Here is a 24,318-nt window from a genome sequence, read left to right on the forward strand (position 1 = left end):
ATCAGAGAGGGCAGTGGGGGTCCCCTAGGGTATGGTGAGGAGTGGCCTTTGTCTGAGATGCAGTAGAAGCCTATGGAGGAATTTTAAGTGTGTTTGTGTTACTAACAGCATAATCTGACTTATGTTTTGGAGAAATCTGTCACTTTGAGCTCTAAGGAGTCAAGGCCAGAGGCAAGAGGCCACTGATGAGGCCACAGGACTGCCCCAGGCAAGCCATGGTGGTCATCTGGACTGAGGGGGCCACAGACTGGGGAGAAAAGGGTGGGAGGAGTGATTTTGCAGCAGATCTGGGGGATCTGCTGCCTAATCAAGTGTGGGGACACCGGATGAGGGTGCAGAGCGAGACCGAGTCCTGGCTCTTGAAGGCTGTTACAGCTGAGAATCACGTAGCCTGGTCAGGAGCCCAAAAAAGCTTGGCAGGTGTCAATCCCAAACAGGGCTGGGCTGTGCCCAGGAGATCTGGGCTCTGACCGGGGCCTGCTGGGACGGTCCTGGGGCTCCTGTCCTGGGCAAAAGTCAGCCACCACCCAGCAGTTTTGTAGTCTGGCATTTGGCCCATTTCCATGGCCAAGAGCCGAGCTGCTGCCTGGAACAGCTCCCCACAGAGGACTCGCACCTGGCACGAGGCCCTGCGTGTTCCTCTCACCATCCGAGTTGCCACTCGGCCCCCTCAGGAGGTACTGATGGAGCTTGGCCAAGTATTTGCTGGTGGCCTTGGATGAAGCCTTTGAGGTGTCTGTGCCTCAGTTTCCCTCTCTGAACAGAGTGTGGTAGAAGTCCCTTCCTTAAGTGCTTGCCCAGTGACTGTTGTGGCCACACTGGTGGAAAGCTTAGCATAGGCCTGGCACGTTTTCTTGCTCAACTGAGCTGCCGTGGCAGAGGCAGCACCCGCAGCGTCTGGGCTCAGGGCTCCCTGCCTCTGCCTCCAGGCCGCAGGGGAGGTAGGGGGACTGGGGCTCTTAGCCACCCCCACCCTGCACCCCCCAGCTTACATGTCCATTTCTGACTTCCTCAATTTGTTTTCTCAAGCAAACCTTTTCTGTAAAGGGCCAGATAGTAAGCCAGACGCTCTCTATCACAACTGCTCGCTCCGCCACAGGAAATAAACGTGGACCTGTGTCTGACCAATAAAGCAATATTTCCAAGTAGAGGCAGCGGCTCCTTATGCTGGGGTCTGCCATCTCCTGCTCTAGAGGTTCATCTAGGCCGCTGGCTTGCCTGGCACAGGGTGCATGCCTATGGGGTTATGAGTGCCTTCTCCTCACAGGTCCCCTGGGATCTCAGGTTCAGCTGGGAACCCCCAGCCACTCCCCGAGACACACACACACTCCTGTGCCGAGGAAAAGATCCTAGGACCCAGGGCAGGCTCGGGGGCCTTTCTGGAATAGATCACAGGCCGTCTCAACCCCCCGTTGTTGAGTGCCAGGAACCTGCCCCTGCCCAGGGCCAGCACTGTGGGCATGTGGAATGGGGGCAGCCAGGACAGAGGGGGTTCCCCAGGGGTGTCGAGCACAGCCTGATTGCCCTGTTTTGTACCATCTGCAGAGAAGCCCGTGTTCTTTCCAGCCTTCACAGGCGAGGGCCAGAAGCTGCCCGTGGAGCCCCCATGCTGGACGCCAGGCCTGCCCTTTCCCACACCCCCTCGCGAGGTGATCAAGGCCTCCCCACACGCCCCTGATCCCTCGGCCTTCTCCTACACTCCACCTGGTGAGTAGCGTGTCCCAGCGTCTCACAGGCAGCCACTCACCCCGTGTCAGCCAGGGCAGTCATGGGCAGCAGGTGTGCCAGCTCAGCACTCTCGGCTGAGGGCCGTGGTAGCAGGCGGGACCCACTGGGAGTCTTGGCCTGGCCAGTGCAGGGAAGGAGGAGGGATCTATTGGGTTTGGAAAATCTACAGGGTGGGATCGAAGCAGTTGGCCATAGGTAGCCACAGGAGCTGCTTGACCTGGCCAGGAGCTGCCTTCAAGTGAGACCACTAGCCTCAGAGCTAGAGAATGGACAGATGGAAAGAAAAGTCTGGGAAGGGCAGGAGGGGGCTGTGAGGCTGGGTTTCAAATCCCTTTCTGCTGGGCCCTCCTAGTGATAGGTGCTGCATAGCCAGGGTGTTGATGTGGGCTGGGCCACGAGCAAAGGCTTTACCAAGCTGAAATGATCCCAAAGGGTCGTGTGCAAAGTGAGCCAGGAGAAGAACTGGGAAAAGGGCTTGCCAAGTGGAGGGAGGCTTATGTGCAAAGTTCCAGAGGCAGGAAAGAGCAGGAGAAGCTCAAGAAATTGTGTCAAGCTGCCACAGAGGAAGCCTGGGGCCCAGAGACACTGGGGGACTGGCAGGGTCTGGGACCTGCAAGCTGTGTCAGAGGATTAAGACCGTGAAGCCAGTGGGAGCCATAGAGGGTTTACAGCAGAGGAGGGTGGAAACCAGTGGACTTTCTAAAAGATTCCTTTGGTTCCTGTGAAGGGAATGGACAGTGAGAAAGAAAAGTGGGCACAGCAAGAGGGTTAGGGAGTCTGAGGGAGAGCTGGGGCTTGGGGGCAGGGTAGAGGAAGGCCTCCCTGGGGGAGTAGTACCTGAGCATGCAGCCCGGAGGGACGATAGAGGGGTGTGTGTGACTGGGGAGCAGCATGGCCCTGGGAGCTGTGTCTTACAGGGGCGTGACTTCTGCTGAGCCCTGTGACAGACAGATCTCTCCCTCTAGGTCACTCGCTGCCCCTGGGCCTCCACGACAGTGCCCGGCCCGTCCTGCCACGCCCACCCACCATCTCCAACCCACCACCCCTCATCTCCACCAAGCACCCCAGCATCCTCGAGAGGCCCCTGGGCGCCATCTCCCAGGTGAGGCACAAGGGGTAGCCCCCCAGGAGCGGCTGTGCTGCTGGGGGATCATGGGTCAGCCCCCTTCCTCTCGCAGAGCTTTAGTCTTCCCATCTGTAAAATGAAGGCATTGGGCTGTGGGACAAATGATTCCTGAGTGGGGTCCCGGTTCTTGGGGGGCCTGAGTAGTTGCTGTTCACAGCAGTATTGGGGACTGATCTCGTTGGGAGGTCTCTCCATGGGGCTGTCAAGCCCACAAGCTCTGGGGCCAAACTGGGTGTCCTTGGGCAAATGACCTAGCTTCTTTGTGCCTCACTTTCCCTGCAACACATGTGGGGCATTTAATCGAGCAGCTGGCATTGGTTTGCTTGGTCCCCACTGCTGCCCCACCATGGAGCACTTTGCCCCAAATCTCTCCTGTGTGCCATGCACATGAGGTAGCGCTTCCCACTTCTCAGGTGAGGGCCTGAGCCCCAGGAGAGGAACCGACCTGTCTGAGGTCACCCAGGGCAGGGACTTGAGCGCAAGGCCTCTTGGACCTGGTGTGACGCAAGGCACTCTGTCCTCTTGGAGAGCGCTCTGGCCAAGGCGTGTGGTAGAGGAACACCGTGGCGGCCCTGGTGACCCCACAACCTCTGCCTCCCCAGGGAGTGTCGATGCAGCTCCACGTCCCCTACTCAGAGCACGCCAAGGCCCCCGTGGGCCCCATCACCCTGGGGCTGCCCCTCGCCATGGACCCCAAGAAGCTGGGTAAGGTCCGGGGCCCCCCCAGGCTTGGCATTAGGTGTCCGTGTTGGGGTGGGTTGAGGGAGGGGCCCCCTGGCCCACAGAACTTGGAGTAGCAGCTGGAGGGGCCCACCCATCAGTCTCAGCCCAAGAGAGGTTGGGGAGGCCTCCGCATCCTCTGGGAGTGAGGTGCTTCGGTTCCCGGGGTGGGCAGGGCTGGGGGCAATCCCTCCACGTCCCTGCCCCCAGTGGCATGTGCCTCACCCCTGTTGTGCCTCCCCCAGGACCCTTCAGTGGAGTGAAGCAGGAGCAGCTGTCCCCACGGGGCCAAGCAGGGCCCCCGGAGAGCCTGGGGGTGCCCAGTGCCCAGGAGACGTCTGTGCTGAGAGGTGAGGGCCAGGGAATGGGTGCCAGGTCAGAATCCACCTCCCACCCCCTCTAATGGGCCCCGTGCCCCAGTATCTGACCCTGTGCTCCAAGGAGGGCCCGAGCTGTATGAGACTCCTTAAGGGCCCTTTATCTAGAACCCCCCGAGGGGTGTCAGACCCTCCATGGGCCCAGAAGGCCCCTCTTCATTGTTGCCTGCTTTGCTGTTTTGGGGCAGGGGAGCCCCTCTGCACTGGGACATCAGGGGGTCTTGTAGGTTAGCAGGGGCTCAGGTAGGGTAGCTCTCGGTACCAGGGCCCGGGGAATGGCTGCAGCCCCTGGCTGTCATGTCTTCCAGGGACGTCTCTGGGCTCGGTTCCGGGAGGAAGCATCACCAAAGGCATCCCTGGCGCCCGGGTACCTGCAGAGAGTCCTGGATCCCACCGCGGCTCCATCACCCACGTAGGTGTCCTGGTGGCCGTGGCCTGAGGGGTTGGGGTAGGGCTGTGGGCGGGGCTGGGGCGGTGGACCAGCACCTCTTGCCCAGCTGACATGGGGGACAGCCCTGGGACTAGCAGTCCAGTCTCTGAATGCCACACTCTCGCCCTGGGGCCGGGCGCTTTGGTGCTCAGGAAGCAGCAGAGAGGAGACTACCTTCTCCCAGGAACCCACACTGTAGGGGAGGAGGCAGCTCCACACAGCAGGACCATTTTAGAGCATCAAGGGCCCTAGGACCTGGCGCTGGAAGGTCACTTTGGTGGGTGACTGGGGGCCCTCTCTGAGGAGGTGACATGTCAGCTGGGGCCAGATCAAATGGAGGGCAGGAGCCATGCAGGAGCCTTAGGAAACAGCTTTCCAGACCCAGGGAACAGTGTATGCCAAGGCTGTGTGGTACGGGGGCATGGACAGCAGGAGAGACACCGTTGGAGCAGAGCTAGTGAGGTGGCCAGAAGGCGTCAGGCTCAGCCAGCGTGTTGGCAGGGCCCCCTCCCAGCACAGGCCGTACGTCAGCCGAGCCCTGTCTACTACCACCGCCCCCCCTCCTCAGCCCCAGATCACACTTAGGTCTCCTCCTGTGCCACCTGGAGCTGGTGGGGTTGACAGCTGTATGTCAGGATTGCCTATATCCCTGGCTCCACCCTGTGTGGACGCCTGGAGAGGGGCAGCTCACAGGCCCCTCCTGCATCAGGCGCCCTGCTCACCTTTCCCTGATCACAGTTAGGGCTCGGGGATCCTGATTGGTCCATGACCTGCATAGCCCTCTCCTCCCTGGCCATGGAGCCTTCGGGGTGGCTCACTGCCTCCTGGGGGCCTCCCCTCTCTGAGCTGCTTCCCCTACCCAAACCCCCAGGCCTGACCTATGCTATTTTCTTCCCCAGTTTACAGATGAGAAGACTGAGGCTCAGGGATTAGATCCAAGGTCACACAGTGCCCAGTCCCAAAACACGGTGCCCCCGAATGCAGGGCCTGTGCACACAAACATGCAGACACACGCACACAGGCACAGGTGCAGGTACACACAGGCAGACACTGGTGCACAGACAGATGGACATGCACACGCGTACAGATTGCTGGATGGTGCAGGGCGAGGCAGCCTTGACCCAGGAGGCCTTAACTGTACTGCACTAGAGACCACTGAGGTTCCACGTCTTCTCTGAAAACTGTGGGTCGTGAAGCCATGGGCCCTGTGCAGGCAGCTCTCTGCCAGGTGCACAGAGCAGGTGCTTGGGGGAAAGTCCAGCCAAGGGCACTCAGGCCCAGCTCTGCCACACGCTAACTCCAGCAAGGGCTTGCCCTTCCCTGACTCAGTTTCCCCTTGGGTAAAGTCACTTACAGGCTGATTCTCATGAATCTTCTGGGAGAAAAGTCTGACTTTTTATGTGTTCCCTGGCATCCATCTGTCCCAGATTCCTGGGTGGCAATGACCCCAGCCAAGGTCACACTCACAGCCCTTTGATTGATTTTGGCAGATGACGGTAGCTGCCAAAACATGTAACGGAGGCAAGGGTCAGACTTTCCCCCAAGCTCGCCAGTTGGTCGTGATGCATTCGGTCCATAGGCCATGCACGTTTGCTTAGCAGGCAGACCAGTGTGGGTGGGTACGAGCGGGGGGACAGGTGCAGGTCGGTGGGCAGGGGCAGGCACCCAGATGGCACCCCAGCTAGCTCGGGAGGCCCGATAAAGGCCCGGTTCTCTGTCCCTCTCCGGGGTCCCACGCCTCCCTTGGCATAACAGTCTTTGGGATAGATACCAAAAGATTGTGTGCTCTGATCCCAGGAGCAGGTGTTGGGCAAACAGTTCTCTGTGTTAGTGGCCAGACGCAGGGTGTTGGGAATTGGTCAGGCGCATTGTCCCAAAGGACAGGGGCCACCACTTTGCTTTGCTGAACTTCGGTTCCTTGTTCAGGCCACAGAGGGGAAACTAAAATATCGTAGCCCCAGAACCCCCCATGCATGGGTTTCCCTGACCAAACCCATTCCCCAGGGAACCTCTGTGTCAACCAGGAGAAGGGTGCCGGATGCGCTAGTATCAGCTGCCTCAGGAGGGCACCCTTCCTGATAGGATTTTGCGGGCTCCCCTGCCATGGGCTTTCTGGAAAGGGGGTACCCTGGGCTGCCGTCTGGGTTAGCACCCATGTACGCTGTGTGTGCACAGGGGTTTTAAATGCACCAGAGAGCCTAACTTATATGATTTGCGTCTAAAAATTTGGGAGATCCTCTTAGATCCAGGGTGTTTTCTGCCATTCCCCTTCTCAGAGATCAGGATCTGCATCAGAAGCGGGGAGTCCCATATGCTGCCCCAGCCCCACCAGAGACCCCAAATGCCCAGAGTTCACTGGCCCAGGGTGGGGTGCACAGTAGGACCCCACACCATCAAATTGGCTCTTGAAACCATAGAAAGAGGCCAGGGGATTGGGATTTGGGGACATCTTGTCAGTGCCAGCTGCCTTTAAGAACTGTCACTTGGGCAAGCAGCATCATAGAGGGCATAGCAGCTCAATAGGTTCATGGCTGCTGGACCCCAGAGGCTTTGACTCCAGAGCCATGTTGCATCCCTGCCCACTCATGTCCTGGGACATTGCCCTTGCGGTCATCCTCTCTCTGCTTGACCAGGGTGCTCCTGCCCTCTGGAGGAGGGGTGACAGCCAGGAATGAGTTTAATTTTCAGTTATCACACCTGGGCTGAGAGGGGAGGGCTCCAAGCGTTGAGTGGGTGAGAGAGGCAGGGCCTCCAGTGGACGCCCCCCTACACAGACACACAGACGCAGACACACACACACACACACCAGAATTATCTGGCCCGAGCGTCACTGTTGCCCAGGTTGATGAGCTCAGCTCTACAGCTGCAATTCTTGGTCTCTGCCCAGAGCAGAGCCCTCATCCTGGGTGGGGGAAACTGAAATGCATGACACTCGGGCACAGGCACAGCCCAGGGGGCCAGAGTCTAGCGTCCCCACCAGTTAGTCCTTGTTGACGATTACATGGCTAGGCTCTGAGAAGGCAAACCCCCCACAGGTGGAGGACACAGATTCCTGGCCAGGTTGGCTGGGTCCAAGTCCCAGCCTCACCACTCACTAGCCAGGTGACCCAGAGTGAAGTCACCTAGCTACTTGGTGCCTCAGTTTCCCTGTTGTGCAGTACGAGCAGGCGTGGTAACCATGGCTGCTTTGTGAGGTTACCAGGAGGAATGAACCAGTTGATGTATTCTGTGCTCACGATGTTTTCTGCCACCCAGACAACAGGACCCTGGCACGTGGTTCTGCTTTCAGTCTGCCCAGCTGTGTCCTGTGGGGGCTCTGGCTCCCGCTTAGACGTGGTGCCCATGGGGTGGGGAACATGTGCTTATGAACTGCGTGGGGGAACCTGGAGGGGTGCGTGACCGTATTAGTGGGGGCCAGCAGGGAGCTGTGGGCCGCAGCTACAGGGCGCTCCTTCTCCGCAGGGCACCCCTGCCGATGTCCTCTACAAGGGCACCATCACCAGGATTGTGGGCGATGACAGCCCCAGCCGCCTCGACCGCGCCCGGGAAGATGGGCTGCCCAAGGGCCATGTCATCTACGAGGGCAAGAAGGGCCACGTCCTCTCCTACGAGGGTGAGTTCCAGGGCATTCCCTCTGTAGGAGCTGTGAGGAGTGGGTCGGGGCCAGCTGGGGGAGACCAGAGGGCGGGTTGGTGACCCAGCTGGTGGTGATTATCAGGTGCCCCGACATGCCAGGGTTGGGGGCCCAGCAGGAGCCAAAAGAAGCCCTGCCCTTGGGACACCCACCTGAAATGTCTCTGCTGTCCGTGACTGATGGGGAGTCGCCTCCTTCACATTGAGTCAGGAAACCCGTCCCACCCAGCTCAGCTTGTCCCTAAACCACAGGCCTGGCAGCCCTGGAGGCGATCGAGGGGAGGGTAGAGAAGGGCATGGTGTGGCAGTTTCTTCTGCCATTTCGTGGGGACTGAAGGGGGAGCCAGCTGTTCTTGGAGAACAAGTCGAGGTCTCCCTCTCCCGTGAGCCTCATGTGATGGACAGAGTTGGGGTGATGGTGTTTATTCCTGCTTTATAGATGAAACAACTGAGGTATGAGGATGTCCAGGAGTCCTTCCATGTGGTCTGGGCCTTAAGGGGACAGAAAGGAGGCCTGGGATTAGGGGAGAAGGGTGCCCTGCCTGTCGGGTGGCTCATGGGCAGCCCAAGCTGGGGTGACCCCTGAAGAGGTAATGGCTCCCCATCTCTGCAGGCAAAATAGCAGCAAGTGAAGGATGGGCCTTAGCTGACTCCCACTTCTGCCCAGACCTTCACAATGTAGGAAACAAGTTTGAGGGTGACCTCATCAGGCGCATGGTAGGTTTCCAGGGGAGAACGGAGGCCCAGAGAGCCACCTTGCCGACTCCCTCCACACTCCTGCCAGGCCTTCAGCCCAGCCCAGGGGGCAGGATGACTGGAGGGGTCGTGGCCAAAGTCAGAGCAAGAGCCGTCTCTTGCACCCAGAGTCTCTACTTTGGTGCCACTCACCCTCTGTCCTTTTCTGGGTTTCTGGGTTTCTGGGTTCCAAAACCAAGGAACCGTGCAAGGAAGGAGCTGTGGGAGCACAGGGCTGGGAGAGTGGAGAGAGAAGCCGCTAACTGGTGTCCCCCCTCAGCAGCTGGCAGCTGCAGGGCTGAAATTGCTTCCCCTCGGCGGAAGCTCTCTGACACATGAGCGCTGTGTGCTTGAGCACTCGGTGGGAGCTTTGTCCCCTCCACCTTCTCTGCCCAACGCCCCTCCCTATCCTGGGAAGCTGATGTGGCACTGCGTGTGGGCATACATCTCTCTGCTGCTAAGTGGAGTCGGGTCTTGGAGACAGGAGACGCTGCCTCATCAGGCGCCAGCCCCGGGTCCGAGCCGAGTACGTGGTGTGTGGCCAGGACGGCCCTGACAGCAGCTCCCAGTGCTCCCGTCTCCGCGCCGTGTGGAGCTAGCGCTGCACCGTCACTCGCCTCCGACCTCTTCAGCCGCCATTGCCTTCAGAGCGGTTGCAGTCCGAGCTTTTAAGTGCCCACGTGCTTCCTGGGGCTGGGCAGCTGAGGGGAAAGCAGGCTAGTAACGGAGCGCAGAGGTCTGGCGAACCAGAAAGCAGTTGATCCGCAGGAGGCACCTGCTGTGCCCCCACCGGTCGCCACCCTGTGTGGCGTGAACCTGCTGGCCCTGCTGCCGGGTCTCCACGTTTCCCTAAAGTCTCCCGCCGTCCACACATCAGCAGTAGACAGTGTTAGAGAGCCACACCATCCATCTGTGGGCTGGGCTTGGCCACAGGCAGCCTGTGGGGTAGTTTATGTGCTGAGGGTACCAGGAGGCAGCAGGCTGAAATCCTACGGAATGTGAGCCCTTTATCCTGCTTCTCCTTAGCTGCCCTGAGAGGGAGGGTCCCCTCGAGGAGCCCCCAGCCTGAGGGGTGAGGCCCATGCCTTTGCCTTCTTGGGGCCTGCGTCCTTCTGTCCAGGGTCCGCAAGCCCCCTGGAGATGCTCTCTGGGCCCACCTGGCTGGGCAAGGCCTCCTCTGCCACGAAGTCTCCCTTCCCCACGCTTCCCTGAGTGCTCGCACATGTGTGCACATGCATGCACATGTTTTCTGGGTGTGACTGGACACTTGCACGCAAACCCAGGTACTGCTGGCTCCCTCCAGCCCATCCCTGGACACAGAGTTCCTGTGCCTCGGTGGCTGGCACTGGCACGTAGACCCACCTGGTGGACACGGATGGCTGTGCGTGTCCTGCACCCTCGCTCTCTGCCTTGGTCTTGGCTTAATCGCGCGCCTGCTGGCACGTCCCTGTCGCACGTTGGTAACCTGTGTGTGGGTGTGTCTGTGTGCACAGGTCCACAATCTCACGTCTGGGCCAGGGCACCCCCACTGGCTGGCAGAGCAGCCCAGCAGGCAAGGGTAGGGGTCGTGGGACACATGCCCTCCCTCTCCTCTCCACGTATCTTGTCCTATCCCCGGCTGGCTCAGGGACAGGTTGCTGGGGCGCTGCCTGCAGGCTCCCGACTGGACCAAGTGGCATGGGTTCCCTGGGGAAGGCCCACCCGGACCTGCATCTCTGCCTTGGGGTGTGCAGGGCGCTATGGGGCCTGTGTAAGCTGCTGTCAACCTCCAGCCTCTGACCCCCGCCGCCCACCCTAGCCCTGTGCACAGGGATGTGGGGCCCTTATCCCTGCATGTCGTTTATTTTCCAGGCGGCATGTCTGTGTCCCAGTGCTCCAAGGAGGATGGCAGGAGCAGCTCAGGCCCTGCCCACGAGACCACTGCCCCCAAGCGCACCTACGACATGATGGAGGGCCGGGTCGGTCGGGCTGTTTCTGCAGCCAGCATCGAAGGTGGGTGTCCTGCCCAGCTCTCCATTCGAGGGACGCGGAAGCCTGGAAAGCCTGGGCCTGCTCCATGGCCCATCCCTGCTTATTGGGGAGGGACAGTCAATAAAGAAAAGCCCTCTCACCACTTCCTGAGAAAGCTGGGGAGCTGGTCCTGTTTTGTGGATGAGAACCGAGCCTGGGGTTTCTGAGGCTCGATTTGGAACAGTGCAGGGCACAGGAGGTGGGGTGCTTGCTCGGCGTGTCTTGATCCCCCGTTGCCACCATGGGGCAGGTTCTCCTGGGAGGAGCAGGTGGGCCCTGGGCTCTGTCACTGGCTGAGGCCGGGATGGGGCATATGTGACGGTGTCCCCCCCTCCCAGGTCTCATGGGCCGTGCCATCCCTCCCGAGCGGCACAGCCCCCACCACCTCAAAGAGCAGCACCACCTCCGCGGCTCTATCACCCAAGGTACGGCCAGCCCAGGGTGCAAAGTCCAGGGGTGTGGGGCAGGGAGACGGGCCTGGAACACTGTGGGAGCTCAGGACAGGTGCCCAGGCAGGAGCCTGCCACACAAACGTGTGACACATGCGTCTGGGAGTAGAAAGCAAGGATGATTCTCATGGCGTTGAAAATGAAAAGAGAAAGCAAAATAGCTGTCGGCCTCAGCCTCTGCAGTGTGCTCACACTGCCCCGGGAAGATAGAGGTTTGGCAGGCATGCTTTTTAGATAAGGAAACTGAGGCCTGAAGAGATCAGGTGCGAGTGCAAAGAGGTCAGTTTTGGGGCCAGATCAGAGGCAGAACCAACTGCCAGGAGCCCAACTCTGTGCTTTTTGTTACATTATCTCACCTGACATTCACCCTGTGGGAGCTGGTTTCGATTACTGGTCTTATGTGCAGTGAAACCGCTCCTGAAGGAGCTCAAGGCTGCTGCTCAAGGCCGCAGGGCCAGGGAGTTTAGACCCAGAGCCTGCATGGAGGCCTGGGTTGGGGTGGGCTAGGTGCTGAGGGTCTGCACCTCCCTTCACCCTGGCAGGAATCCCGCGATCCTATGTAGAGGCCCAGGAGGATTACCTGCGCCGCGAAGCCAAGCTCCTGAAGCGGGAGGGCACGCCGCCGCCACCCCGGGACGTGGCTGAGGCCTATAAGAGTCGGCCCTTGGAGGCCCTAGGGCCCCTGAAGCTGAAGCCCTCCCACGAGGGCCTGGTAGCCACTGTGAAGGAGGCTGGCCGCTCGATCCACGAGATTCCACGTGAGGAGCTGCGGTGCACCCCTGAACTGCCTCTGGCCCCGCGGCCGCTCAAGGAGGGCTCTATTACGCAGGTACGGGCTCAGGAGCCCAGAAGGGGGCAGTGGAGGCTGTGGAGGTTGCAGGGCCCACTGTGGGCTTTACAGATGGGGAGACTTTGCATGGCTTGCGCAAGGTCATACAGCTGCCCTGTACTGAATGTTCATGATGGAGGTTCCAGTTGATCTCGTTTAATCGTTCAGTGCCCCGTAAGGTTGGTACCCATGGTCCACATTCTTCAGGTCAGGAAACAGGCCCAGAGAGGTTGAGCAGCTTGTGTGAGGTCACAGAGCTAAATGTAGCAAGTTGAATCCTTGTGAACCACATGCTGCCTAAGGACTTTGCATCTTTTTGACAGTGTTTTGGGTGGTTTTCTTACCATTCCGTTGTATTGTTGAATATATATATGAGGTTCAGAGAGGAAAAGCAGCTTATCTAGGGTCACACAGCAAATAGATGGCAGTTGTGAGACTCAGATCTAGATGACCCTGAATCTGCAGCATCTTTGCTTCTTAACGTCCATCTCTCCCCGCAGTGGGGTGTGTCCCACGTGGCCCCAGCCCCCCAGGGATGTGAGGGGCCTGTCGGTGGGAATACCGAAGGGCCACTGTTCCTTCAGGTGGTCAGAGGTGGTCTGATTTGAGTCAGGGAGAGTTGGGAACCATCCAGAGGCCACTTGGGAGGCTGTGTTGGCTGTGCAGTGCCAAGGATCAGGGAGGGGTCCAAGAGAGGGTCACAGCTTGGGCAAAGGCACAGGAGTGTGGAGAGAGCATGGAATGCCAGGGGAAGCGTTTGGCCTTCCGCCTCCCAGCAATTTTGGAGGCATTGGCAAACGTCTACCACTGGTCAGCAGGAGGTGGCATCTGATTCTAGAATGTTCTTTTATTAAAATTAGCATGTTTTTCCCATTCTTGTGAAAGTAGCAAAGGTGTTCTGAACAGAATTTAGTGGCTTGCTAGGACACAGCCCCACGGTATCCAGTCTTTCCCAGGCCTGCTTAACAGGGTGGGGCTTTCTCCCAGGGCCTGGCAGCTCTGGTTTAGAGCCTCATCCACCACCTCCTTTCTGCAGCCTCTCTCTCTGGTCAGAGAAAACAAAAGCCGCAGCCTCAGTATCCCAAGGCCTCAAGCCTCAGCATGGGAGAAACTCGGGTTTTTTTTTTTCCCCAAGGAAGCTGGTTTTATTGAGTTGTTGAAGCTAAGGAGAAAGGACCACAGAAGGAGCACTGACCATCAACCCAAATACAGGGAGAGGAAGAGATATTATATGACTGGGAGGCAATGGAGCATCAACATAAAAATTAAATGAAGTAGAGTTTTGATGGACACAAGACAAAGCATGCCTTTTGTGGATAGAGTCAACATCTGTAATGGAGTCTGAGAAACTGGGTTTTGCAGCTGAGTTTCCCTGACCAGTGTTGAGTGGACTGTAAGGGTCCCAGGCTGAGAGGAAGGTGTTTGCCACACGAGGGCATTGGGCCTCTTTGCAGGAGGGCTGCCTGCTGAACTTTGGGCCCCTTCTGTAGCTCCTCCTCTCAGCTCTGGGGCCCTGGACCACTAGTGGTTTTGTTCAAGTCAAGTTTAGCCAAGCCTCCCTCTCCCTGCCCTGCGGCGGTGGGAGACCCCTGCCCTTCCACAGACAAGCGGCTGAGGCTCGGAGAGGCCTTGCAGCTGGCCGAGCCTCCCAGCTCACACCCTCCTCCCACAGGGCACCCCGCTCAAGTATGACACCAGTGTGAGCTCCACCGGCTCCAAAAAGCACGATGTGCGCTCCATCATCGGCAGCCCTGGCCGCACCTTCCCGCCTGTGCATCCGCTAGACATGATGGCAGATGCTCGGGCGCTGGAGCGAGCCTGCTACGAAGAAAGCCTGAAGAGCCGGCCGGGGCCAGCCAGCAGCTCAGGGGGCTCCATCACTCGAGGGGCCCCGGTCATCGTGCCTGAGCTGGGCAAACCGCGGCAGAGCCCCCTGGCCTACGAGGACCCCGGGGCGCCCTTCACCGGCCACCTCCCACGCGGCTCGCCCGTGACCACCCGGGAGCCCACCCCACGCCTGCAGGAGAGTGAGTGGGGCTCGGGTGTGGGGCGAGCTCCCCATCCCGGGAACCTGCCTCACTGCCCACCGTCAGCTGCGGTCGGGATCCCAGTGCGGCCCTCTCTCCCCCATAGCCAGTCCATGGCCAGAGGGACTCTGCTGCCTCCCAGGCCACTGAGACCCCACCTGGCTCCCCCGTCCTCTCTTGTTCTGCCTCACTCCACCCTTCGAACGGCAGCCAGGATAATTCTTTAAAATCTCAAATCCAATAATGCCACTCCCCTGCTCAAATGCTTCCAGTAACTTCCTGCTGCACTTAGAAAAATCTGAAGTTCCCTCCTGGCCCTGGGGCCCCTGCATGGCCCGGCCCTGCCCGCTGTCCCTCAGGCTCGGAAGCTCCCCTGGCTCAGCTGGGCTGGCCCACCTCGCTTCTCGTCCTTGAGCGGGCTCAGCCTCTGCACATGCTGTTGCCTCTGTGTGGTGCATCCGTCCTCTTAGGTCTTTATCCATGGTGCCTTTTCATCCTACTGGTCTCCATTCAAACGTTACGTCCTCAAGGAGGCTTTTTAAGACCAAACCCCCATCTGGGTTTCCTGTCACCCTTTTAAGTTTTGTTCAGAGCGTTTCTCCCTCTGAAGTTCTTACTTGTCTACTAGCATCTTGTCTGACTTCTAACATTCAGCTCCACAAGTGCCAGGATTTTGATCTTTTATTTACTGGGTGGTCCCAGCTTCCAGAACAGGGCTTGGCACATAGTCAGGGATTTGTAGACGTTGTTTGGTTGATTGAATGAACAAGTAAACAGATTAAAGAAAATACGAGTCAGCTAAAAAAAATAAAAATAAAAACAAAAACAGATGAGTGAATGAATAACCCAAAGAAAAAAAATGAACAATCAGATGAAGAAATGAATGAAACACATAAATGAACAGGCATGGCCATGGTTTCTGGGATCCCCAAAACCCCACGTCAGTGGCTTCCCAGGAACACTGCCCTCCGGCCCCGGCCTAGGGGATGGCTTGGTCTCACGGTGTGATGCCGTCCGCTCTCCACCCGTCCCCACAGGCAGCCTCTCGTCTGGCAAGGCCTCCCAGGACCGCAAGCTGACCTCCACGCCCCGTGAGATCGCCAAGTCACCGCACAGCACCGTGCCCGAGCACCACCCCCATCCCATCTCGCCCTATGAGCACCTGCTACGTGGCGTGAGCGGCGTGGACCTGTACCGCGGCCACATTCCCCTGGCCTTTGACCCCACCTCCATTCCCCGCGGGATCCCACTGGATGCAGGTAATTTGCCTAGCATCACCAGCGTCCCACAGCAAAGGAGGAAGCAGTGCATGGAGGGCTGGGGATTTTGTCACCATGAACTAGGGCCTCGTTGGGCATTGGAGACCCCTCTCAATGGGCAAACAGGCCTGGAGAGTGAGAGAGTCCATTGCAGTCCTGTGAAAGGTTCAAGTTAGAGCAGGCTGTCTTTAGTAGTCTAACATACATCCTGGGTTGAACATTTTTCGTTGGATTTCTTCTCTGTGGAACTTATCATAGCCTTTAAAATTGCAAATGGGCTCTGGGGTGCTTTGAAGGAGGGCTTGAGTGTGAGCAATTCCCAGCTGACGAGACCTCAGAATCTTTTTCTTAAAAGGAAGCACCCCTTAGGCATATAAACAGTCTGCGTTTTGGATGCCCTGGGTTTGGGAGACTTCAGTCCAAAGAACATTATCAGTAGGACTCACGTATTTTGGAAAGCAAATGTTTTCCTTCTTTGGGGTCCTCAGCACTGTTTGGGGGTGGTGGGGGTGTTTGGGGGAGCTGCGTGTGGAAGGGGAAGAAATTGTCGGGGTTTGGGAGCAGGCACATGAAGGTAGGTGGCTCAGGCTTGGCCCGGCCTCACCCTTGCCTCCCCTCCCTTGGCAGCCGCAGCCTATTACCTGCCCCGGCACCTGGCCCCCAACCCCACCTACCCGCACCTGTACCCACCCTACCTCATCCGTGGCTACCCCGACACGGCGGCCCTGGAGAACCGCCAGACCATCATCAACGACTACATCACCTCGCAGCAAATGCACCACAACGCCGCCACCGCCATGGCCCAGCGCGCTGATATGCTCCGGGGCCTCTCGCCCCGCGAGTCCTCCCTGGCGCTCAACTACGCGGCCGGCCCGCGAGGTGCGTGGGGCCGGGTGCGGGTGGGCAGCCCTCTGCCTCCGGGGTCAGCTGATCCTTGGCTCACCCGGGTTCACGCATATGTGCAGGGGACACACACCTGGGTGCACATGTGTGCTCGTAGGTAGCTGATGGGATACGGTCACTGTAGAGATGTGGGCTCGTGCGGTGCCTCCGGGCACGTGTGTGTGCCTGTGGACGGGCCCGTGCTGTGAGCAATGATGTGCGTGCTCGGGCCTGACGTGACGCCTGATAGGTGTGTGTTTGCTGTGTACATCTTGCACATCTACACGAGACAGTGGGCACACACCTGTGTATACCCTTGATGTACAGGCTTCTTGGGAATTTAAACTGATTAATAAACTAAAACGTAGAGCTGTTTGAATTTTGGGTTCCCCTGACTTGTAAGCAGCTGGTGGTTGGTTTGCACGTGCATGTGAAAGGGGTGTCCTCCAGAAACACTTCTGGAATGTCCTGGAAAGACCAAGTACTTGTCAAGGTCCATTCAGAAAAATCAAAGTCAGCTAGACATTCTGGACAGAGGGGCTTGGGTACAGGGTCTTAGACCTAACAGCCTCAAAGACCAAAAGAGCAGAAAGAGCTCACGAAGGTAACATGGAGATGCCAGCCAGAGGAAGGGGCCACTTGTCCAGCGTGGGATCCGAGGGGGTAGGCGGGCGGGCATTCAGGGCAGGGGCCCTGCCAGCTGGGCTGGTGCTAGGGAGGCCAGGCGGTTCCCTGCCATCCCCTGCTGTTCCCTGCCATCCCCTGCTGTTCCCTGCCAGGGTGGGGCCATGGTTAGCAGGCAGCCTGGCCTCTCTCCCCCTGGTGGCCCCAACCCCTTTGTCTTACTTCCTCCTGCAGGCATCATCGACCTGTCCCAAGTGCCACACCTGCCCGTGCTGGTGCCCCCGACAGCAGGCACACCAGCCGCTGCCATGGAGCGCCTCGCCTACCTGCCCACCGCGCCCCAGCCCTTCAGCAGCCGGCACAGCAGCTCTCCGCTCTCCCCAGGTAGCCCCACATCTCTCAATCAGGCTGTGGCCTAAGAAAAGGGGGTGGTGTATCCTCCAGCAGACACCCAGCTCTCTCTGTCATACCCCCAGTAGGCAAGCCGAGGCCCTTACAGGAGCCTGGGGCTAAGTGTCTGGCATTTTGGTTTTCCAGGGGGCCCCACTCACTTACCGAAGCCCACTGCAGCGTCCTCATCTGAGCGGGACCGAGACCGCGAGCGGGAGAAGTCCATCCTCACATCCACCACCACAGTGGAGCACGCGCCCATCTGGAGACCTGGTAGGGCCTCAGAGAGCCCCCCACTGCGAGGGTGCCCCAGGGTAGGCGTGGGTCACGTGGCCTGCCCCCTCTGACTCTGCGGCCCGTCGCCAGGCACGGAGCAGAGCAGCGGCGGTGGCGGGGGTGGTGGCAGCAGCCGCCCTGCCTCCCACTCCCACAGCCACCAGCACTCACCCATCTCGCCACGGACCCAGGACGCCATCCAGCAGAGACCCAGCGTGTTGCACAACACGGGCTCCAAGGGCATCATCACCTCTGTGGAGCCCAGCACGCCCACAGTCCTGAGGTGGGCCAGGCTGGCACCGGAGAGGGCCCGGTGGTGGGCGGGAGGGGGTGTGGGTGAGTGGACAGACGGATGGAATGGGGGCGGATGGGAGGATGGATGATGGATGGTTCAGCGAAGAGGTGACGTATACGTGGGTAGTTGGCGTAGAGGGGCGGGTGGGTAGGTGGCCGGGTAGAGGATTGCATTAAGGCAGCAGCAGGGGGGCGAATGAAATGGTTAGGTACTTGGGTGGGTGGATGGACTGCTAGATTGTCTGGCTCAGAGATTGCATCTGTGGGTAGAGAGAGCCTGAGTGAGGGCTGCGAGGAGAGATTTTCCTGGCCTTCCCCAGATTTGGCAGGGGTGATGGAGGAAATGAGAGCCTTCTTGCCTGAACTCTTTATCTCCCTAACATGGCAGAAGCTGTGTGTCCCCAGGGTCCACTCACCCCTCTATGGGGCCCAGGTTCCCGTCCGGTGACACAGACTCCATGGACTGTGGCCAAGACTCCTCAACTGGGGAGAGGGGGAGCTCCTCAGTACCCCAGTATCCCTCCTTACCCAGGGGTCTGTTAGGAAGAAGCTTGTTAGGCCACCTTCAACTACCCCCCGACCACAGTTCCATTGATCACAAATGATAGTGCTTCCCAAAAGAATCAGCTTTGTCCTATCTGACTGCAGGACCCAGCACATGGGACACTTGGCTGCTTATGAAGGTCCTTGGGCCCGAGACACTGTACACAAATGCTGTGTCTCCCACAGTGGCCACAGCCAAATGGAAAGTGCCCTGGGAAAACAGGCCCTTTTCCAACAGCAGCTGATGGCAGGGCCTGGACTTGGGGTTGGGAGCAGCCCTGGGACTTCCTCATGACAACTCTGGGTTTAAGGCTCCCTGAATCCTTGAGCCTCAGTTTCTTCACCTGCAAAATGAGGATTGTTTTAACCTGAGCGGTTGCTCTGAGAGTCGGACATTATGTATTTCCTTGTCCTCCTTCGCTGCAGGCTGCAATGGGGGTCCTGCCCGGTGCTGGGTATGGGGATACAGTGCTGGTTGATACAAGCCCTGCTTTCCTAGGGCTTACAGTCTAAACTGGGGCAGCAGTCAGGGAAGGCTGCCTGGCGCAAGGGGCACATAAACGGCACGGGCAGTCGAAGTTGGCCCTGCTGGAAGGGGAGAGCATTCTGGGCAGAGGAGACGGAAGGTGGCGTCTCTGTGAGCCCAGTGGGGTCTCCTGGAGCTGGACTGGGAGAGGCAGCCTGGGTGAGGTGGGCTCTTCCCACCTTTCTACCTTCCAGCTCCAGTCGCAGCAGCTTTTCTTGCTGGTTTCTAACCCCCAGCCTCGGCCCACCCTCAGGCCCTTTGCCCTTGCTGGTCCATCTCTTCGCGTGCCACATTTGCTTATGTATCCTGAGCAGGTCCAGCTCCAAGGCCACTTCCTAGGGCAGCCCTTCTGGACTGCCCTGCCTTACAGAGGTCCCTCGCTGTTCTCTCTCTCCCCCCGACTGATAGGCTTATTCACTGATCTGTTTACATGCCTGTAGGCTGTCTTCTCAACGAGGATGCAGGCCCCACGAGAACAGGCCTTTGTGCCTGTCTTAGTCACTGCTCTGTCCCCAGTGTCTTGAACAAAGCCTGGCATGCAGTAGGTATTCAGTAAAAATTTTGAAACGAATGAATGAATTTGGTGGGTGAGGCCATAGGGTCTTGCAGGCCATAGGCAGGAGGTCAGGTTTGTCCTGGGCTCAGTGAGGACTGAATACTATCTCCCACCTAACGGGGACTCATCGAAGGTGCTGGAGGGAGGGAGTGACCCGACCTAAGCTCCTGCAACCCCCTGACCATTCTCTGCTCTCCCCAGGTCCACCTCCACCTCCTCACCTGTGCGCCCGGCCGCCACCTTCCCACCCGCCACGCACTGCCCGCTCAGCAGCGCCCTGGACGGGGTCTACCCTACCCTCATGGAGCCCGTCCTGCTGCCCAAGGAGGCCCCGCGGGGGGCCCGGCCCGAGAGGCCCCGCGCTGACGCCAGCCACGCCTTCCTCGCCAAGCCCCCCGCCCGCTCTGGGCTCGAGCCCGCCGCCTCCCCCAGCAAGGGCTCCGAGCCCCGGCCCCTGCCGCCCCCCGGCTCCAGCCACGCGGCCGTCACCCGCACCCCCGCGAAGAGCCTCGCAGCCCACCACGCCGCCCTGGACCAGCCGGCGCCCCCCGCCTTGGCCGCAGACCTGCACCGGGAAAAGACTCAAAGTAAACCCTTTTCCATCCAGGAACTGGAACTCCGTTCTCTGGGTAAGACCACCCTGACAGCGGCCACCTTCATAGACGCGATAATCATGCGTCAAATTGCTCACGATAAAGGGCCGCGAGAAGGAGGTTCGCTGGCCATCGACCCCCCTCGCGACGGTAAGATCCCCGGCCCCGCCGCCCACCCACCCGTCTCGTGGCCTAAAGATATTTGCAGATCTCTGCTTTTTATACTCCCCCCCCATTTTTTGTTGATTTTGGCATTTTGGTTTGAAACCCCGTCGTCGATTGCACGCTCCGATGAATCTTCAAGCTGCCGCCACGCCCTCTCCCCAGTTTCGGGGCACCTCATCATTTGCACATCGTTTTATCATGATTTTTTTTTTAATTCTTTTTTTTTCCCTTTGAATGAATGGATCTGATTTTGACTCTGACCGTGCCACCCATCTCCCTACCTTGCGCCTTCATTTTGGGGAGCAGGGAGCGGGGCTGCAGGGGATTTGGGATGATGACTTTTGCTTGCTGTTTTGTGTTGATCTAGTTTGAGAGGAAATTGGGGTGGATGGAGGGAGGAGCCTGGCGGGGAGAGGAGCCTGGGGGGGGGGGCCTACACTCTCTCCAGAAGGAGCCAGCCGAGTCCTTAGTGGGCGCCCCATTTCCCGGTCTGCTCCAGTGGTGATGGAGTCTCAGGAGACCCCTTTCTCTGGCCCCGGTGCCCCTGGCTGGCTGCCTATGGCGTGCCTGGGGAGAAGCAGGGTCCTCTGGGTCCGGCCCCCCACCCCCGCCCTCACCCTTGGCTCCTCTGCAGGGCCCCTGGGGTCAGGGCATCCCCAGCCGCACCTGCCCCCTGTGCTCTGCTCCCTCCCTCTGCCTGCCACCCTTCCAGCCGCACTCTATCTCTGTCTGTCTGTTCTCCTTCTCCTCTGCATACCGCTCTCTCACTCACTTGTTCCACCTTGGTCTGTGGGTCCTGGTTTGTGTGTTTTCCTCCCCCTCGCAGCACACACCCACGTGCACACAGGCTTGTCCCTCCTCCAGCTGTGTCCCTCCTCCCCCAGTCAGCCAGCAGCTCCTCGCTCTGGCCTCTCCTTCCCTCCACCAGCCCAGGCCTCTCCCCCAGCTTGGGTCCCCTTGGGCCCCCCTGGGACGGGGTCAGCAAAGGGGACGGCCTGCCCCTTGGCTCTGCCCAGGCCTGCTCCCTCACCTTCACCTCCCCTCCGCCCGGTGCAGGTTACCACGGCAGCAGCTACAGCCCTGATGGGGTAGAGCCCGTCAGCCCCGTGAGTTCACCCAGCCTGACCCACGATAAGGGGCTCCCCAAGCACCTCGAGGAGCTCGACAAGGGCCACCTGGAGGGGGAGCTGCGCCACAAGCAGCCAGGTACCCCCCGGCCACTGCCCCCACACCCGCTCAGGCCAGAGCTGGTCCTCACCATGGCTCTCGGAGATGGGCACAGTCAGTATGGGGAGACTGAGGCACTGGGCACTGAAGGGCTTCAAACCCAGATCTGCAGGTGACTAGGACAGCTGTCCTGGGGCAGATGCCCCCGCCCCAACCCCTCTGCTTCGCCCACAGGCCCCGTGAAGCTTGGCAGCGAGGCAGCCCACCTCCCACACCTGCGGCCACTGCCCGAGAGCCAGCCCTCCTCCAGCCCACTGCTGCAGCCCACCCCGGGGGTCAAAGGTCACCAACGGGTGGTCACCCTGGCCCAGCACATCAGCGTAACTACCTCTTTTCCGCCCCCCTCCTCCTCACCTGAGCTCTAGGGCAGGGGCTGGACTTGGGGACAGAGGGCCTTGGGCAAAGCCCCTTGCTATGAGGGTAAACTGAGTCCTGACAGCAGGGCCTGGGCACCCAGGGGGTTGGCGAAGGCAAGCCATTCTGGGACATCAGGGTCTCGGCCTCGGGTGCTGGAGCCGCCACCTCTCTCCGCCAGTGGGGCACCGTGCAGGTGGGCACCCTGTGCTCCAGAGCTTTTTCAGACATGGTTGTTTAAAAAGTAGAATCTCCCTGTGCTTTTGACATGAGTGACTAATTCTATAAGTGGCTGGAAAACATGAAAAGTAAAAACCACCGTGAAGCAAACCTACCCCATCAAGGGCCGCTGGTTTGAGACCTCCAGCCCCATCCCCCACCCTGTGCACATGGGGTTGTGGTGGGCAGGCAGGGGTCACCGGGAGGCCAGGGCCCAAGCGTGGGCTCTGTCCCCACAAGCTCAGTGTAGCCCCTCGTGCCTGGAAGACCCTGCTGGGGCCGCCTGACCCTCTTCCCCCCGCAGGAGGTCATCACCCAGGACTACACGCGGCACCACCCGCAGCAGCTCGGTGCCCCCCTCCCCGCCCCGCTCTACTCCTTCCCGGGAGCCAGCTGTCCTGTCCTGGACCTCCGCCGTGCACCCAGCGACCTCTACCTCCCACCCCCTGCCCACGGCACCCCTGCGCGCGGCTCTCCACACAGCGAAGGGGGCAAGAGGTAGGCGAGGGCTGGGTGCTCCCTGCTGGGTGGTGTGAACACCTTAGATGGGGTCTTCCTTGGCACTCTGCCAAGGCACAGATGGGAAACTGAGGCTCAGCGACATGACACCATTTGCCAAGGCTGCCAAGCTGGGCAGTGGGAGCTGATGAGCGTGTCCATTCGCAGGGTCTCAGCACACCATCTAGGTCAGCTCAGGTCCCCACCACAGCCCCGGGAAGCACAGGTGGTATTGTCCTCCTGTTTCACAGATGGAGAAACCGAGTCACAGAGAAGAGAACAGACTTGTCCCCAGCGACATTAACCGCAGCTCTGACTTCTCTCTCCGTCCAGGTCTCCAGAGCCAAGCAAGACCTCAGTCCTGGGTGGCAGTGAGGATGGCATTGAGCCTGTGTCCCCGCCAGAGGGCCTGTCGGAGCCTGGGCACCCGCGGAGCGCCATGCACCCGATGCTGTACCGTGGCGGGGAGCAGCCAGAGCCCGGGTACGTGGGTGGTGCCACACTCCCGGCTGTACCGTATCAGACCCAGACCCACTAAGAAAACGTCACAAACTGAAGGGCCAGCTTGGTGGCAGCCTTGGGCTGGGGCCCGGCAGCTCAGGCAGCTACTGTTGCAGGGAGTGAGCAGAAGTGAGTTGAAGGCACCTACCCAAGCAGAGGGTTGGGAGCTGAGGCCCAGCGGGAAACGAGGCCTGGTGGCCTTGGGGCAGGAGCGGGTGGTCTGAGTTTTCACTGCCAGTTCCCAAGGCTCTTTGCAGAGGCTTGGGCAGGGGCAGGTGGACAGGTGACCCAAAAGGGCGGCTGGGAGGCTCCAGAGAGATCCTGAGCCCAAGGATATGGAAAGTGCAGAGAAGGTTTTCCTGTTGTTTTTTTAATGAAAGCACATTTCTGTAATTGTGGTGTTAACTATAGTCCATGATTTAAATTAGGATCCACTGTGTTATACAATTCCCTGCATTTTTTTAAAAAACTTTTATTCTAGGAGTTTATATAGAACCTGAAATTTTCCTTTTAAGCATGTTCAAATAGAGAATTCAGTGCTGTCAATTACAGGCCCAGTGTTGTGCAACCATCACACCAGCTATTACCAAAACTTTTCTTTTGTCCCAGATAAAAACGGTGTATTTTCAGCCTTAACTTCCCCTTCCCCAGGCATAAGACGTTAAAAGACAGGGTCTCCTAGGAGAGGTAGGATACAGCTATAGCTGGGAGAAGTTTTGTTCCAAATCTGTAAGGCAGCGTAGGTGGTGAGCTCCCCATCGTTAAAAGCATGCAAGCGCAGCGCCGAGTGAGCTGACCTGGGGGTGTCTGCTCCTCACAGCAGAATGGGCTCCAAATCTCCAGGCAACACCAGCCAGCCGCCGGCCTTCTTCAGCAAGCTGACGGAGAGCAACTCCGCCATGGTCAAGTCGAAGAAGCAGGAGATCAACAAGAAGCTGAACACCCACAACCGGAACGAACCGGAATACAGTAAGGGGCCCGCCGACTTCCCCTGGCAGTGCAGGGAGGCGCGGGGGCCTGTGGGCTACCTTGTGGGGTGGGAGTGACAGACACCCACGGGCCACTTCCAGAGCTCAGCAGACCCGCTGCCCACCTCTCCCCCAGCCCAGGGCCCACGCTCAGGGAATCCTGGTATCCTGGTTCTCTTTAGGTGCCAGTCACCGCACAGGTGCTTACGGCACAGAATCTGGCACTTAGAAGAGTGCCTGGCACCTGGTAGGTCCCTGATGAAGGCTAGCTGCGGGATGGGCCATCCCAAGCACCCTCCCGGGCACCAGGGGTTGGCTCTGACGCGATCTGCAGGTCTTGTCTGTCCTCGGCTCCCAGTGACTGTGTCAGTGGGTTCCC

The 24,318-nt window shown here is 59.3% G+C and overlaps 1 protein-coding gene across 19 annotated transcripts in view; it reads left to right on the forward strand.

Moving 5' to 3' along the window:
• Positions 1-24,318, forward strand: part of NCOR2 (nuclear receptor corepressor 2) — a 320,600-nt gene that overhangs the window by 289,781 nt on the left and 6,501 nt on the right. For 9 of the 19 annotated variants that reach the window (XM_077159574.1, XM_077159580.1, XM_077159581.1 and 6 more), the window contains 21 exons: positions 1,546-1,707; positions 2,694-2,830; positions 3,457-3,559; positions 3,820-3,924; positions 4,260-4,363; positions 7,844-7,994; positions 10,601-10,741; positions 11,098-11,184; positions 11,751-12,037; positions 13,710-14,064; positions 15,102-15,323; positions 15,951-16,202; positions 17,064-17,213; positions 17,367-17,492; positions 17,586-17,778; positions 19,616-20,157; positions 21,229-21,378; positions 21,574-21,719; positions 22,277-22,470; positions 22,804-22,953; positions 23,792-23,940. In XM_077159574.1, the coding sequence (XP_077015689.1) occupies positions 1,546-1,707; positions 2,694-2,830; positions 3,457-3,559; positions 3,820-3,924; positions 4,260-4,363; positions 7,844-7,994; positions 10,601-10,741; positions 11,098-11,184; positions 11,751-12,037; positions 13,710-14,064; positions 15,102-15,323; positions 15,951-16,202; positions 17,064-17,213; positions 17,367-17,492; positions 17,586-17,778; positions 19,616-20,157; positions 21,229-21,378; positions 21,574-21,719; positions 22,277-22,470; positions 22,804-22,953; positions 23,792-23,940 (3,906 nt within the window). Of the gene's footprint in view, positions 1-1,545; positions 1,708-2,693; positions 2,831-3,456; positions 3,560-3,819; positions 3,925-4,259; positions 4,364-7,843; positions 7,995-10,600; positions 10,742-11,097; positions 11,185-11,750; positions 12,038-13,709; positions 14,065-15,101; positions 15,324-15,950; positions 16,203-17,063; positions 17,214-17,366; positions 17,493-17,585; positions 17,779-19,615; positions 20,158-21,228; positions 21,379-21,573; positions 21,950-22,276; positions 22,471-22,803; positions 22,954-23,791; positions 23,941-24,318 lie in introns of those variants that run through there. The other 10 variants (XM_077159582.1, XM_077159584.1, XM_077159586.1 and 7 more) reach the window with 3 other exon arrangements.

The sequence above is a fragment of the Tamandua tetradactyla genome, chromosome 5 (assembly GCF_023851605.1).
Source record: "Tamandua tetradactyla isolate mTamTet1 chromosome 5, mTamTet1.pri, whole genome shotgun sequence".
NCBI lineage: Eukaryota > Metazoa > Chordata > Mammalia > Pilosa > Myrmecophagidae > Tamandua > Tamandua tetradactyla.